The sequence below is a fragment of the Anarrhichthys ocellatus genome, unplaced genomic scaffold (genome assembly GCF_004355925.1).
Source record: "Anarrhichthys ocellatus isolate YVR2014 unplaced genomic scaffold, GSC_Weel_1.0 scaffold841, whole genome shotgun sequence".
Classification (NCBI taxonomy): domain Eukaryota; kingdom Metazoa; phylum Chordata; class Actinopteri; order Perciformes; family Anarhichadidae; genus Anarrhichthys; species Anarrhichthys ocellatus.
In genome coordinates this window covers 1-17,566 of record NW_022280815.1, presented here as the reverse complement: position 1 = coordinate 17,566, position 17,566 = coordinate 1, and the positions used below count along the sequence as shown (strand labels likewise).

At 43.5% G+C, this 17,566-nt stretch overlaps 1 protein-coding gene and 1 pseudogene across 1 annotated transcript; both read left to right on the top strand.

The window, feature by feature from the left end:
- Positions 1 to 1,206: 1,206 nt before the first annotated feature.
- Positions 1,207 to 2,151, top strand: LOC116377054 (alpha-ketoglutarate-dependent dioxygenase alkB homolog 4 pseudogene; annotated as a pseudogene).
- A 1,344-nt stretch (positions 2,152 to 3,495) lies between these two features.
- LOC116377053 (E3 ubiquitin-protein ligase CBL-like) lies at positions 3,496 to 16,735 on the top strand. The gene is given in 16 exon segments (XM_031838588.1): positions 3,496 to 4,104; positions 5,459 to 5,706; positions 7,055 to 7,201; positions 7,300 to 7,456; positions 8,375 to 8,496; positions 8,662 to 8,799; positions 9,769 to 9,856; positions 10,091 to 10,222; positions 11,715 to 11,921; positions 12,131 to 12,247; positions 12,337 to 12,399; positions 12,401 to 12,627; positions 12,975 to 13,142; positions 13,858 to 13,964; positions 14,072 to 14,257; positions 14,919 to 16,735. Coding segments are annotated over 16 exon segments (2,559 nt in total). The 5' UTR covers positions 3,496 to 3,960; the 3' UTR covers positions 15,227 to 16,735.
- The last annotated feature ends 831 nt before the right edge of the window (positions 16,736 to 17,566 follow it).

Below are 17,566 nucleotides of genomic sequence, written 5' to 3'. Positions count from 1 at the left end.
AGCTTCGTCGTCCTCTTTGGCTTGTCGCACTTTAGGTCCTCTCCTGGGCGCCTCTGCCCTCGCCGGACCTCGGGTGGGGTGGAGGGAGGCTGACTCGTCTTGCGGGGGCTCATCCTGACGCCGCTGGTCTGGGTCGGCGTCTGAAGTTTGCGGCTGAGGCAGGATTTGCGAGGACTTGCTTCTACTGGGGAGACCGGGAGATCCGAGCGCGGTTTCTTGCGAGGCGTCAGGCTTATGCTGGTGTCCACTAATACCAGTTGTTTCCTCTTCGTAGGCGTTGAGACAGCCTGAAAAAAGGGAACACACGACAAGCTTTTAATCAAATCATTCACACACCATTTCCTTTACAATCCCTAGAATATATCACCCAAACTACTCCCATTACTTTCGAAAGTCACTGTACGGTTTCAGAATCACAACGACAGAGAGTTTGGTGGAGATAACGTGGGAAAGCAGGTCCTCCTATGAGATCTTACACAGTTCTCTTTGGTGTCTGGAGACCCCTTGCTCTCCGGTTCTTCCTTTGGTTCTGTCAGAGAGCGCAGATACTCCTTAGCAATAATCTCCACCTAAGAAGCAGAGGACACAAAGAGACAGACGGTGAATGAAAATTAAAAAAGGGCAACGCAAAAATAGAACAAGGTGCCAGAATTTCTCCAACATCATGAACTTACCCTCCATTTGGTGAAGTCACTGACTGAATTGGGTCCATATTTAACCTGCTGACGGGCAGTTTTGACAAAGTTTTTCTCCAAAGCAGACAATTGCTCTGCTGTGATGGGATCTGGGAGAGAGAAGCTCTTCTCCCACACTGCAATTATCTAAAAAAAACAAAAACAAAGACAGTGCTTATGCAATCAAACTGTGCAGGAATATTTCCCTTTCAAACACTACAGAGACTTTGTAACCACACCGGCAGTGTGACATCATACCTAGTATAGAGGACAATACTGGACTACTGGCACACAACAGTCTCAATCATATACTGATAGCAGCGTTACTTCTTGTGCTTGTAAAAGCATCCGGCGCTGTCTCCAGTGTGACATTTTAAAGGGAAAGGGACAATTAGAGGCGAATGAACTAACGGTAAACATATCTGACTGAAAACTGTATTGTACACATTTTATCAGCAGGAAACGGACACAGCTGGTGCTAGCCACTCAAAATATAGCAGCTACGGAAGCCCTCACAGGACAGCCTTTACTAATGGGCTCTGTTCTCGTTATAACAAGATACTTTGAACGTGTATTTTGTGAATATAACCACGCATATAATATATGTATTAATATATTATTGTTATTATTGCTGTTATATTCTGATGAAATAAACAATTCTTTTCACATATTGTTGCAGGACTTTGGTCCAAAAGTTAACTTCAAGAAAAGGAAAGTGCGTGCCGGTGGCTTCAGCGGACTACCAGCTTTGAGCCAAAAACTAGTGCTCCGAATGCAACAAGAGCCAAGTCTAGCTGGCTTTCAACCAGTGGAGCAGTGCAATCTGGATTACCATCCTCAGCGAGGCTCCGCCATCGATCCACACCGAGACGACTCCTGGCTGTGGGGCGAACGGCTCGTCACCCTCAACATGTTATCAAACACCACACTCACCATGTCCCTTGAACAGGGTCTGCCAGAGCTGGGCCTAGCAGAGGAAGTCCACGTGGCCCTTCGTCTTCCTCGCAGGTCTTTAGTCGTGTTGTACGGCGAGGCCCGGCACAGATGGAAACATGCCATTCACAGGGACGATGTTCAGGAGCGAAAGAGAGCTGTCTGCAGAGTTCCTACCTGGAGGGAAGCGGGCAGAGCTGGGAGCTCAGCTGTTGAACATTTCTTTGAGCTTCGAGGGGACTCCAGTATAGGCTCATCTGATGGTGCAGAACAGAGGGGGGTCCAGACTCCTTGGGTGACTTGATCAAATTCAGACATAAATTTCTATCAAATAGAATTGTATAAATGTAATTATTACATGTTTTTTTTTTTTACCCAGAGTATGAAATGCAGCATCACAAATGCAGTTATCGTCAATTTATGAGGAACTGGACACATGGGCTCAAAACCAGCTGTCTTTAGAAACCATATTTTCTGCAGACCTCATCCTTTTCAACTCTTTCTTTAATAAAAAAGAAGAAAAAAACATTTTCTTCCATACATACTCTGCCTCACCTTGTTTTTTTATGTAGCGTGTGTACTTAAATTTCCTGCAGCGGTGACTGGAACTGGGGTGTCACAGATTTCATCCCATCGTACACCAGCTGTGCCTCCGGTGTGGCGTTGAGCTGTAATGTGAGGAGCACTCAGGTGATCTGAGCCGCTGCAGTACAGAAGCATCATGAAGATTCTGAAGAAGTGGCTGTCGATGTGAAGGTTTCCATCTCCCTGCTGTGCTGCTGCAGCTCACATGTTGCTAAACACACCTTCTAAAAAAGGATCATACAAGTGTTTTTGTTTTGTGATTTAGCTCATTTACTACTAATATTGTATACTTTACAACTGACTGCTTTTCAAGTCATCAGTTATGGAGTTTTATATCTGTGGATGTGTTTCCACCAACGCCCAGGCTGCCATTGCGTTTCATTCATTTCACTACAAATACTAAAAAGTCACATTTTTACTTAAGTAATAAACAAAAGTATTGCCACCAGAATTAACTAAATAGAAGTAGTAATATGTTCCTGAGATATGCACAAACACATTGTGCAATGCCTTTTAGTTGAAAATAAATTAAACAAAAATAAAAGTGCCAATAGTAAAATCACTCATGATGCAGAATGGCCCATTTTAGAATAAAGTATATTATAATATAGAGTATAATTTGTGATTCATTAGGATGTTCATTGTTGCAGTTGGTAACGGTGGAACAGATTTTAATTTCTTAATATTTAATTACTTATAACTGCCGGGTGGCTTAATCCATTATCATTTATTAGTTGATTATATTTTGTATATATATATAACATTAATCTACATGGTAGCTAGCTAGTAACTACAGTTATCAAAAGTGTAAAATTGCTTGCTCTAATGCAAGTAAAAGTCCTGCATTCAAAATCTTAAGAGTACAAATGTATCATCATTGAATATATACTTTAAGTATCAAAAGTAAAAGTACTCAATATCAGATTAGATTATTTTATGAGATTATAATTTGTGTTTCATACCCTACACCACATTAATATTTCAAGTTCTGGTCTACTGCTGGGCAACCTAATATATATAATGATATATTATAATGTATGTGTTGAATTATTGTGAAGAAGTATTAAGAAACATAAAAAAGTGCAATTACCTCAAAAATTGTGGTTAAGTACAGTATTTTGAGTACTTTACATGTTATCCGTAGCTCTTGATGCAGTACTTTATTTTAGAATTGCAGTATTCTGACATGGTAGTATTGCAAAAAAACAATTTTGCTGCATTTTTCATCGCAGTTTTGCATGTTCAATGGCCACCCTCTTTTATTTTGAAGGCTGCGTGCCGGACATCCTTGTTTATCTGCTGCCCTGTCGTTGGCTGGAACTGCTGCACAACCTGTTTGTTGATCGCTTATGTGGCTTATTAACACCCCGACTTTATTATAAGCCGGGTGGATTTCTCAGGGGGATTTAAGTTGCTGTCGCCAAGAAGAGATAGCTAGCAGTCTGACAGCAGACACCTACTACACAACGAGTATGTCCTAAAGCTTTTATTTTGGCGACTGAATTAAAATTGAGAATAGGCTTCTTTTTTTTTTTCAAATGTAGCATGCTAGCTGTTAGCTGCGTCGCGCACAGAGTACACACAGACGTTTTGTTCTGCTCTTGCAACAGCCTCTGCATGACAAACGATCACAAGTGTTGAAGTATAGATAGGTCGCAACAAAAACACACACACAGCGGTTGTTTTGTTGAGGAACGTGTGAGGAATAATCACTTGGTTGGCTATCCTCAGCCCCCGGGGCTAAACCCCCGGTCTGCCGACCGAATTGATGGCCGGAAATCCGAGGAGGGGCGCCGGGCTCATCGGCTTGATGAAGGACGCCTTTCAGCCGCACCAGCAGCCTCTGCAGCCGCACCAACCTGCAGTGGTCGATAAGAAAATGGTGGAGAAATGCTGGAAACTCATGGATAAGGTACTGACACTGTTTGGGTACCAAGAAAAAAAAAAACACAAAACAGGGAACTGAAAGCGAGTCACTTGACTTTTGTCAGTTATCAGTAACGTTAGTTAGCTTAGATCAGAAAAACATCCACTCCTAGCTTCCCTCTTTTATTATCATCATGGGCAAACAACTGTATTCTTATGAACTGGTTATAAACAGACATGTATCCAAAACCTATTGTGCAACAAATTTTCATACTCGATAATCAGTGATTAGAGATCCATATCGGGAAGTATTTTAGCATTTAGTTGTGGGACTGTCTACATGGTCTCTATGACCATATCAAACCCTCAAAAGGGTCCCAGATGCATTATCTAATTGGGGTAATTTATAGTGCATGAGGTCACAGTGATGCTAATCTGTTGATGACTTTGTGGACACACTTCATGGGTCTCTGCATTACGTTTGGCATTAGATTAAAAAGAGGTGTGTGTTAGTTAGTTTCGCATCACCGACTGTCACTCCTGCTCATCTTCTCCACAATCTTAACTGAGCCAGTCAGGAGAGAAGAAAGCAGAGAGGGATGAAGAGACGAGATATTAGTTCAGAGGGGGCCAGAGACAGAAGAGAGACAGATATCAGATAAGACAAGAGTACAATACACAGTTTGCACTGTGCTGTCTCATTTACTCGACAGTATGATGGGTCTTTGGGTCACATGGCACTGATTGATCCGTTCTGCTGTTGGTTTTAAAACTTTGTTTTTTTTAAACTTCCAGTCATATGCTTCCACTTAAGACTGGGGATAATACAGTAATGCAGTAGTGTGTATTGTAAGAAAATGAGTTGGATTTCTTTGTGATTTTTGCATACATTTTCTGAGTATTTGCATATTGATTTTTGAATTATTCTTATCTTGCTATTTCAACCACATCTCCCAACTCTGTTCCCTCAGAAGTAAACAATAGATTTAACGAATTGTCGTGTTGCAAAGCAAACATTAACACACACACACACACACACACACACACACAGAGCCTTCCTGCCGTTTCTCTCAGTTTATATATTAACACCTACTGTACACTGCGCTGTGTTCCTTCCTCTTTCTTACTGCCCGAGCCAAAAGTAAAATGCCTCCACAAATCTTTTTAAAAGAAACCGCTGGATTGAGAGCCAAGTCGCTGTTCAGTGTGAAAGCCCCCGATGTGATGTTTGCAGAACTTTCACTTTGATAACTTCAGATATTTCGACGTGTAAGGACATGATCTTGTAATAGTATAGACAGCAGGCATGATTCCAACAAGCAAAAACACTTTGTCTCCACATGAGCACATAGACGTGACCTATTGTGAGCCCGTCTTCTACTACCGTGTGTGCTATCCAGGTGGTGCGTTTGTGCCAGAACCCCAAGGTGGCGTTGAAGAACAGCCCCCCCTACATCCTGGACCTGCTGCCGGACACCTACCAGCACCTACGCACCATTCTGTCCCGATACGAGGGCAAAATGGAGATTCTCGGGGAGAACGATTATTTTCGCGTGGTCATGGAGAACTTGACCAACAAGACCAAGCAGACCATGAGCCTTTTTAAAGAGGCCAAGGAGAGGATGTATGAGGAGAACTCCCAGCCCAGGTTGGCTTATATATCCTGATGAAATGTCACGTGATGAAGTGTGTTTGGGTAATTGACGGGTGTTGCATTTCAGGCTTATCATCGTTTAAATTAGTTCCGTATCCATAAAACGAGCCCTGAAGATCACGATGGTATAAAACTGCCCCAACTAGCAGAACTTCTGCTGACTGATGCTACCTCTATCTAATCTAAAAAGTTAATTCATTACATATTACACGGCTGCACAGTAAAAAATTGCACGTAGTATTTCCTGATTTAGAATAGGAAGTTTCATGCTAATGCTTTCGTCTGCAGTATTCATACAAGGAAGAAGCAAACTTTTTCCAGTGAGCCCTCTTGTCTGTTACGGTGTTGTTCCCTCACGACTTTGAAAAACATATGAAAGTAATTCATTTAGATTGCAGTGGCCTCATTTGGTAAGCAGCCATTAATCTTCTCGGATGATAGGATCATGTAAGAACTTTCTCCACACTCCATTTTTAGACTTTCCATCACTGTGATGAAATCCAACTTATGTCATTTTGGCAGAAGCACAGCAGCCACGTGATCTGAAGTAAAAAATAAAAAAAAAAAAATAAATAAAAAAAGAAAAAAAAAAAATCACCCAAATGAAGCATGAAGATCTGATTAAACTGTCGCAATCAGATCCACTTCCCGTTTCTCAGAAAGTCATCACTAAGCGAAAGTTCATCCTTCCTCTGACGCACTCAGATTTGTTGATTAAGCATTTCCTCATCGATGCTCTGCATCAACAACTATTGTGACGGTTAGCAAAAGTATCGGTCACGGGGATTTACCAAGTACAGTCCTGTCTCAAAGGACTTACTTCCTGTCCTCCCCCTCAACAGGTGTGAGCGCTCACGCTACTCCATCCTCTAAAGAGTGGGTGCCCTTTAGCTGAAAAATAGTGGCTCATTACAGAAATAGCCGTTTGTTTATGAACCATAAAGATACATTTTTTTAAAAGTTTGTTTTACAAAAGGGCTAGGTTTGAACGTTACACCCATTTTAAAAGTAGAAAAAGTGGAATATTTTGCAGCGTATTAAAGATTTTAAGCTTGCATACCCTAATAAAGCTGAACATTTCAAAGTTTCACTGACATCTTTGTACGCGGAATTATGGGAAAGTTCCTTGTCACTAGAAAGCGTTCAGCGGGAGTGGAAAGAATAATAAAGCCTGTAAATACATGTGTGATTTGCCTTGTTTACTAATAGATAAGCACATTCATACATGGTTGTTGAATGGCTGTAATCTTTCCATCTTGTTATATGAATTTGGACAAATATTAGAACTTAGTCGGATAATATCCCTGACTAACTTGTATCTGCTTTTTTTGTTGGTACTCAGGCGAAACCTCACCAAGCTGTCTCTGATCTTCAGTCACATGCTTGCCGAGCTAAAAGCCATCTTCCCCAATGGCTTATTTCAGGGAGACAACTTCAGGATCACCAAAGCTGATGCTGCAGAATTTTGGAGACGGTCATTTGGGGACAAGTGAGTTTTTACTTTAGGTTGAAAAAAAGCGATGATAAATGTTAGATTCCTACAAACCCTTTAACTTTCTGCCCCCCCTCCCCTCCCGTGTACTGCAGGACCATAGTGCCGTGGAGGACGTTTCGTCAGGCTCTCCACGAGTTTCACCCAATCAGCTCGGGCTTGGAGGCCATGGCTCTCAAGTCCACCATCGACCTCACGTGCAACGACTACATCTCCGTCTTTGAGTTCGACATCTTCACCAGGCTCTTCCAGGTACGACTCGTGACAACAAGAGCGTTCTGGGGGACGTTACGGTATCGGCAGATCCATGTAGTTATTCAGTGAAGCACTGTCTTGAGTTATGAGTCACGTTTTAGTTTAAAGCTTTAACATTTAGAGGCCTTCACTCAGTTCAGAGGCTGCTGTGCTGCAGAAATTGATTATCTTATCGATCAAGAAAACATCAGCAGTCCTTGATTATTAAAGGTTAATGTCTCCTGTGAGTCTGATCTAAGAGCTCACTCGTGGCCTTAGATGATTATCGATCATTGATCTGGGGGATTGTTCCATTATGGAAATTGCATTAGTGTATTTTTATAGATAAATTATTAAAGGTGGCCGGATAGATCTGACTACATGTGTGTATTCCGTTCCGTTCCGTTATTCTTATAGCGTGCATGACAACATCTAGCCTTATTCTTTCAGCTGCAACTATGAAATCGATTTAAGAACATGATTCAAAGCGCTAAGTGGGCTCTCTTTCACATGGGGCGGTACCAAATAGTTTGACGATAACATTGTCCAAACATCTCCAATAACTTCAATGTGTTTTAAAATCCAGAAGTCAGCATTTATTGAGAAAAGATGGACCCAGTTTATCTTCTCTTTTCCTGGATTCACTTATGTGCGACAGCTTCTTGAGCCGCGTGTCGCTGTGCTGCGTGTTGTAGTCATGCGCTTACAGTGTAATGCATTGCCTTGCGTACTTTGCTTTGGGTACTTTTATGCTGTGGTGGATTATAGGATATAAAAGTAAGCCTTTTTAATTTGCTTCCAAATCTATTTTACACTGCTGGGGGTTCAGCTGAAAGAATAAGGCTACACTTGTCATACCAGCACCATTGAAACAGTTGGAATCTGTATGAATCTTCATGAATTATTTGTGTGTGTGTGTGTGTGTGTGTGTTGTAGCCGTGGTCGTCTCTTTTAAGGAACTGGAACAGTCTGGCAGTCACACACCCGGGTTACATGGCCTTCCTAACCTACGACGAGGTCAAGGCTCGACTGCACAGGTTCATCCACAAACCCGGCAGGTGAGACACACACACACACACAAACCTTTAGAATGACGCGGACCATGCTTCCTCGTGTTTTTAAGATAAGTCTAAAGAGGGATAGGTGAAGAATCAAAGTATAGGTAACCGCGTTAAACATGTTGCTGCAACACGCTTGTTTGAGATTTGTGTCTCCTCTCTCAGCTACATCTTCAGGCTGAGCTGCACCCGGCTGGGCCAGTGGGCTATCGGCTACGTGACAGCTGACGGGAACATCCTGCAGACCATCCCCCATAACAAACCGCTCTTTCAGGCCCTCATTGATGGATACAGAGAGGGATTGTGAGTCCCCCTGCAACACAGTGTCAATGCACCAATTTATACATTTTAGGGTACATTGAGTTATACATGCCTCTAGGGATTAGAGAAAAGATTAGAGATTGCCACAATGACTCCAGAGTAGCTCTTTTAGTCAGCGTATTGAAGGCATGTTATAGTCTTCTATTGTGTTAATATCTTGTTTAAAAACTGTTTTTTTGGATTGCTGAATGCAACTCAAATAACAAAGTAGGGTATCAATGCTAGAGATGATTGAATCTCTCTGATAACCGGGTACAAACAGGGACAGACGGCCAGACTTTGGGTTGAGTCTGGTGCACTATTGATGACTTTACACAATAAGGGTTTAAAGTCATCAACTCCCAGTGCAGCTCTACAGTTTCACTTCACTGTACGATCCACTAGGCCAAAGATCACAACAGTGGATGCTGAAGGGTCTGAAGCTAAAGGCAGAAGTAACATTACAAAAAGTCAGCACATAGAGCTTCAACAATGAGTAAAATAACCTTTTTTCCTTGTAGTCGTTTATTATAGCATGCAAAGAATGCTCCACGGAAAATATATCTTTAAAAAGTATCAAACCTTCCTCCACTGTGGCCATGAAACGCGGCTGTAAAGAAAACGTATATGCCACATATCTTCGACATGTGGCATATCTTCGATATCTTCGACATATCTTCGATATGTGGCAAACAATCATCACTTTACAAAAAAAGTTACTAAATATTTAGGAGTGCAACACAAAATATGAGGTACTGTAGGAGTGTTTGGAAGCCAACATCTAATGTCAGTGAGAGGAACTGCAGTTTAAATGCATTCAAACACCATTCAGCTGAGACAGGGATACTTGATTTTACCGCCCATCAATATTTAAAATGAAAAATAAGGGGAAAGGGATCCTCTCGTAGTGACGAATGCACAGAGAATTATGACTAATCATCATGCGTGTTTGTGTTTGCGGTGGATCTCCAGCTACCTGTTCCCTGATGGTCGCGCACAGAACCCAGACCTAACAGGGCTGTGTGAACCTTCTCCACAGGACCACATCAAAGTTACTCAGGTTCGTTTGTTTATCATCTGTAAACCAGTCACTCAGGACACTACAAGTGCAGTAGTCCCACTGCAAAAGATGCACAAGGCACATCAGTGTCTCCATGTTATGCTGCAATATAGAGCCCAGTAACAATGAATGAGTTAAACACTCTAGGTTGAGAACGGTTTGACGAGTAAGTGTCAACTACCATCTTCAATATGAACAAGTATCAATATGTCTCTTCCCCCTTAATCCCTGCAGGAGCAGTATGAGCTGTACTGTGAGATGGGCTCCACCTTCCAGCTCTGCAAGATCTGTGCAGAGAACGACAAGGATGTGAAGATCGAGCCCTGCAGACACCTGATGTGCACCTCCTGTCTCACTGCGTGGCAGGTGAGGCTATGACATTTTATTACACTGTTTTCTTGCAGCTCTGTAAATCCCGTCAGTCTGAAGGAAAGTCTCTTTCTAACTGCTGTGAACATTTATTTAAACCAAGCTCCGTGTTCGATCCGGTCTTGCTACGATTCTTTTTGGCTCTCTGGCCTTTTTTGATGAACATAAATTCTTCAACAGTGGCACTTATTTACCTCAACTGCAGGGAGAACCAGGCTTAAAAGGGATAGTTCTGGTGTTTTGAAGTGTTGTTCTAAGAGGCGCTTATCCATACTCACTGTATTACCTCCAGTAAATGACACGCCCCCTAGTTCTGAGAAGCAGATAAGAGTCAATGCACAACAGCAAAGCAACGTAGAAAATAAATCGGTGTAAGTGTACGCTATATTTATAATATTTGACGGTTTACTTTGCTATGAGACAGCAGTTTCCAACAGGCAACTGATACCATTGTATCTTCTTCAACAGAAACGCTGTTTTGATGCATATGTATCACCATTAGCTTCCTCATTGCCATTTGTTTTGATGGCTGTTAAGCTAGCGTCAATGAGACTCACCACTTCCTGCACACGTTTCACAATAAAAGCCTTCCAGCTGCTCAAAGGGCATAATCCATTTACATTTAAAACATCTAGAAGTTTGAAGTTTTTCATTCACAATTGCTAAGTAAGTCAAATAAGTAATTGACAATTTATAGGAAGTAATTATTGTAAAATTTGTGTATTAGTAGGACATGATTGTTGCTGTGGAAATTCCCCGACAACTAGGGCTTTGTTGTTTTGTTGCGAGTTATATAAATGTAATTTAAGGTGCCGTCAGAGTTCTGCTAGACTGTCCCAAGTCATCCAAAATGTTCAAAAAGCTAAAATTGAATATATATTTAAAAAAAAAAAAAAAAAAAAAAAAACTTACCAGGCGTAGGATTAGGAATTGGTAATCCGGCTTTAGTTTGATTTCCAGTCCTCTGCTCAGTAGTTTTGGTCCTCAAATCACAGTTACTTGTTCACATCACAGGGACGAGGTGCAACCATTAACGGGAGCTAAATGCTTTTTCCACTCTCGACTGAAGGCTACAGGACTCCTCCGTCTACCTCAGAAAGCATTCTCTTTCTCCTCACCCCAAACAATTCACTTCCCTTTGTTGTCCAGGCCACGCCCCCTTACACCTGTGATTCAGGAGGAAACTGATTACCTGATCAGTGTTAGCTATGTGAGACTATGCATGGCGTGGCAAACAGGTAGAAGCACTGGTGACGAAGGTTACTAATTTGTTAATTCAGAGGGATTCGACATTTTTCAATGTTGAGCTGCTTTAGTCTATCTTGCTGTGGCTCATGGGTAGACTTCAACTTCCCTGTATCTTCCTATGGGTTCTTGCTCAGTTAGAGAGATGCTTAAAGCTGTCATTTGTGTGTGTGTGAGCAAAAGCTAAGGGTGTCATATCTGACAAAGGTCTCACTTTTTAAACTTTGCTTCTTGTGTGTCTCAGGAGTCGGAGGGTCAAGGCTGCCCGTTTTGCCGCTGTGAGATCAAAGGTACAGAGCCCATCGTGGTGGACCCGTTCCATCCAAAGGCCAGCGGGGCTTCCTTTGCTGGTTTTCAGGGTTCCAGCAGAGCAGAAGCTGCCTGCAACGACGAGGAAGACGATGATCGCCTGGAGGACCACCTTGTTATGAGCAGGCTGGCCTGCACCAAGGTAAGAGGATCACACACACACACACACGTTATGATCCACAGACATCCAATCAGCAGACGCTCACCGGATTTAGTCTCAGGAATCCATGTGGGCTCATTTTAGTCACTGCTGACTAAGATAAGGTTATAGAACTGTCTTTATTGTATTTGTTTAGATTGTAGCAGTGCAATTTAACTTCTCTAAATGTAGATGTGTGTGCATGTGTGTAGGTAGAGCGCCCGCCCTCTCCAGTGTCTCAGCTGCCTCCAGTGCCCCCCAGGCTGGACCTCCTGCAGCAGAGACCCTCCAGCTCCCACAGCGCACAGACTCAGGGAGCCACAGCCAAGGTAAGTGTGTGTGAGTTTAACAGAGAGACAAAACATCTAATCTACTGCCAGTTGACAACACCGCCGTCGACCCACTACCTCCACTGCAGATGCCGGCCACTCACAGAGACAAGCCTCTACCTCTGCCTCCAGCCCTGAGAGAGCTGCCCCCTCCCCCCCCCTCCGGAGCGCCCCTCACTTGTCGGCCAGGACTCCAGACTCCAGAGGAGGCCGCTGCCCTCCACCCCGGACCAGGCCGCCTGGGCTTCCAACTACATGGTCCCGCGTCCGGCAACCAAGGCCCTGCCAGCCTTGTCCTCCACCCCTCAGAACAACGGAACCAGTGGGGAGGGAAGCAAACCCCAGGCAGCTACGAACGCCGTCTACTGCTTGGCTGCAAGGTACCGAGCTCTGCTGCTGTGAGATGGATATGTAGTTCCTGTCTTAAGTATATTTCCATTTTAAGTCCCACCCTAGGCATGTCGCTGGAAAGATATGTGAGGAAGTTAAGTGAGTCAGATCCTCTTAAATATAAAGCATGATGTGCACCCTGCTGGCATATTACAAGCAAGTTCACCCTGTTTGGACTTTTAAGTACACGATGCTGGAATACAGAAGACATTTACATGAAATAGGAACGATGCAAGTATCACCCACAACTATGCCACACGTCTCTTTCCTACGTTATTGCAAAAGTTATTACCCGTTCAAAATCTCACCACGCTTTGTGTTGTCTGTATTTGATCAGATCTGTGCCAGCGTCGGCGGCGTCGGGTGGGGAGAAGCCGTTGTCTGACTGTGAGGAGAATGAGTACATGAGTCCCACCTCTCTCCCTGCTGCTGGGGCCTCCTGGGTCATAACGGGCTCCTTGGTGCCCCCGCCTCCGGTCCAGGCGAACCACCACAACGACATCAGGTAGACAGGAGAACCAGCGGTGATGCAAATGCTCCCTGGGTCCATTCATTATCCTGATATGATGATATAACAGCACTAACATGCCCATAAGGTTTTGCAGCTCAGTGCAGTTTGGCCTTTTTTTGTCTGATTGTAATTATCCACCTGGCCAAGTATAAATGTTGCCTTAAAGTCTTTTTTGTGCGCAGGTTTAGCCGCAATAAGTAAAACCGGAGTAAATGCTGCAATAATGTATCTGGAGTCTTTTTGTTTTGGTCCACCAGAGGGCTCTGGAGCCTCAGTTTTGTTTGCCCATGGAGGTCCCAGTCCTAAACCCACAAATACCTCCCTCCCACTTATTTGCTGTGTTTCACCTCCTTTGTTTGAATAATTTAAAGGGGATGACGCAATGTGTGACAACAAGGCAGCGATGTAACGCACGCTTGTTGCGTTGATGAAGTGATGAAAGAGTCCTAAAGTACAGGAGAGGAAGAATGAATAGAGAAGCTTCTGAAAAGATAGAACTAGTGAGCTGTATGTTACGGTGCGAGGCTAAAAGTCAAATACATCCCTAATCATACGTGTTCAGACCTGTGATGAATGTTTTATAGACTTAAATGCTTTATTCTGGTCAAGTTGCTCTTAATATTTTTTTGTTTTACTTTTTTTACTGCACATAAAGTGACCACTAGTAGGGTTCCAAATTGTTATTTGATTCTCTCTCCCCTCGTCTCAGCAGCGAGGTGGCCAACAGTGACTCCGAGGAGCCCATAGTCTATGAGTCCATGTGTAACATCCAGGCCCAGGCTGGTTCCTGTGACACGGCACAGGCCTCTGAACTGGGTAACACTCACACCCAGTTATAGCCATTATATGACATTACTTTTGTTCTGGCCGCTCCGTATGTGAGCTGTGTGTTGTAATATTGACTACAGGCGTTTGTTTTTCAGACCAACCTCAACATACAGCTGTGGCTCCCCAGGACAAGGAGGAGGAGATCATTGAGGAGGATATTTACGAGTACGACTGTCCCAGACCGGTCCTCCCTCTCGCCCCCACCAGAAGAACCATGTCGGATATGGGCGGTCCCTCAGCGGCCTTCAGCAGTCTCAGCATCGACAGTGCAGTAGACGCCAGTATGTATTTCTACAAATTGTTTTTCGCTTTTTATCTGCTGTTTTAAGGTAGAATGCCACCAAGTGTCTGGCTGCTGAGGCAAAACATATTTAAATGTTCTTTACGGTTGTTGTTCTGTCTTTTGGATAAAGTTTGTAGCCAGCCATCATTATTACAACCCCCATCATAGTGTGATCCATGCTAACGGGACAAGATGTTGTCGGTATCTGAAGCGTTCTGGTTTCTGTTTGTCATCCGAGTAGTCTTGACCAATCACATTCAAGCAGGCTTTGGTTGAATGTAAAACAACCTGTGTGGAGAACAAAAGAGGCGGGACGCAGTTGCCAAAATGCAACCCCAGAATCCACCGGTTCTAACGATGATAAAATATTTTTTATTTGTTTAAAATGTGATCAATTCGGTCGTACACTTTGCTAATCAGACTGAACAATGTGCAGCGCACGACGGATATTCGCTGACTACACCGGAACCCCAGAAATATGGCGGTAATATAAAACATAAGGCTTATCCGTCTGAGATTGGTATTAGAATAAATCTACAATCGACTGAGGAGTATTATCCATCTGTTTTCACTTCTCTGACCCCCCAAAACCTGGTATTCCCTCAGGTACTTTTCCCCCACTCTTACTGACCGTTGCCTACTCACCTGTGTATTTCTAGGTATGTTTGCAGCAGGAGCCGAACCTGAACGTCCCCCCAAACCTCTCCCACGGCGAGCCAACTCCGACCGGCGGCCTCGGCCTGTAAACCGGGAATTTCCTGCTCCATTGCCGGACCTCCCCGGTCCCTCCTCTGCTTCCTCCTCTCCTCCTCCTCCTCCTGGAAGCCAGACCTTAAACGGGGAGATTGAATGCTTGGTGTCCCAGGGCTACTCCATTCAGGACATCCAGAAAGCCCTGCTGATCGCCCAGAACAACCTGGAGACGGCCAAGAACATCCTGCGAGAGTTTGTCTCCATCGCCACATAGTCGCTGCAGGCACACCCCCCTCTCTATCTCTATCTCTGTCTCGTCTCTGTCTCACTCTGTGCCATTATCATGGATAGCATTTACCAAGCACTTTCCTGCAGGGCCACAAGTACTTTACTCTGAAGAGTGAAGTAAAGTAGCTGCGTTCACGTTATATCAGAAGACATTATCTGCAAGTTGTAGTCTTTGAAAAGACCCAAAGTCATTTCTGCGGCAGGTATTACTTGCTTTTCTAAGTGGAGTTTTGTGTTAAAATGTATTATTTTAATTATCTTGGACTACTGTTATGCCAATGCCAATTGTTTTGACATTGAAGCCCTTAAAATCTCTTGTTTACTCGTAATCGCCACTTGACGATTGAGGTTTTTTTGGCTCCCTTGAACAGAAGTATCCGTTGGTCAGTCCAGTTTGGGTTCACGAAGCAGCTCAGTCGAGTCCGATATGACCTGAACGCAGCATACACGGAGAATGGAAGCCTTTTTAATGTGAGCTCTCTGTAGCCAAGTTCTGACCCCGTTGTACTTCGCTGAGGTCCACTCGTGCTGTGGCATCGTTTCCCCCCCTCAGTCCAGAGTACCTTCTCTCATTACGCTAAGTGTTTGAAGCTACAGTGATCAGTAGAAGGACCCCGCGGATAGTCGCTTCTGACTCGGTTCCCGTTCGGTTTTGGTGCTTTTTACGGGCTTCTTGGCAAATTTTGTGGCGTACGAATATGTAGCGACGCTAGTTCTGTCGGAAAATTTGTGATTAACGCTGTTGTGTGTGTGTGTGTGTGTGTGTGTGTGTGTGTGTGTGTGTGTGTGTGCTCAATGCTGATGAATGTGAATGTTTAGTCGCAGTGCAGTATTGCAGGGCTTCGTTTCGTACGCGTCGCTGTGGCCTCGCTCCGTATTTTGTTTCGATGGTATTTGACCACTTGAACTTGACTCCATATTTCCTCTCAGCTCACGGTTCAATAATGGTTCTATAATGAAATAACAAGATTTAATGTTTAAGTACTCTCATAAATTGTTGTGCTGAGTGTAGTACTAACTGGCTGGATTTTCAGGAGTCTAGTTTGTCATTTAATTCCATGATTGCCTGCCACCGAAGGCTGGTCTATTTACTGTAACGCTTCTGTTTAATCTCATGGTGTCTTACTAACAAGCAAAAGGACTTTAAAGGGATAGTTCAGATAGTTTGAAGTGGGGGGACGTATGAGGTACTTATCCATAATCGATCATTTTGCCCCCAGTTGGGAGAAACAAACGGGAGTAACGGCACAGGAGCAAAGTAATGTACTACTGAGGACGAGCTCAGCAGCTAAACATATTTTAGCCACAATATCAATTATTTCGAGAGTTTTCACTGCTTTACTTGATGTTATATATGCTCTCTTCAGAGCTACTAGACTCCATTGACAAAAACAGTCATTGTCTGTGTTATCTTGCAAAACACAGGAGTTGCTGGTCTACCGCCGCCTCCTTTGGTTAGTTTTTGTGTTATTGTGTGACTTTTGTAAATCCGAAACAACCCTTTAAAACACCAAAGTCACACAATTACACAAACTAACCAACCGAGCGAGGCAGCGGTAGACCACAAACTCGTTTGTTCTGAGAGGTAAGATGAGAGCATAGAGAATGGCTTCAGGTCCCTGTCTCAAAGGGCTGTTGTCTGAAGGTAAAGCGGTGAACATACTCTAAAGATAGCGTACACTTTAACCGGTATAGGTTGTTGTCGGCGGCTAAACATTTTGCCACAGCGGTGCATTGCTTTGCTCCTGTGCCGTTACTCCTATTTGCTCCTCCGTACTGTAGGTAATACAATGAAAACAAGTGCCTCATGCAAACCCACTTCTAAAAATGTGAACTATCCCTTTATCGTGTCCCGTTAGCTTTCCTCTCACATGTTGATGTGATTAAGCTCACATTATGTACAGACAGCTGAGGAATCAGATGATGGAGGGATATACATGGAGCCCTAAAGCAAAAACACAGACGGTGGTCATGAGGACTCAGGCACTCGGTAACACGCCAGGGTAGAATGTAACGAACAGACGCTGAAGCAGACATTATGTAATGTTGGCCGTGTTTGTGGACGAGCATTCACTAATGACACATTATTACAGAAACATTCCAATGATTGGATTTTCCTGCTTATCGTTACCTTACCGACATTAGAGTTTAAAGATCACTGTTGCAATGCCACGGTACAAAGATATTAGATTACATGATTGACAGAAAAATGTACCTGCAATTATTTTTGATATTGTGAAAATATCAAAAGCTCCAGCACCTCAGTTGTAAGGATTTTGTGGTTTTATTTTTGTCTTATGGGATAGTGACTCGATAATTTGGGGGG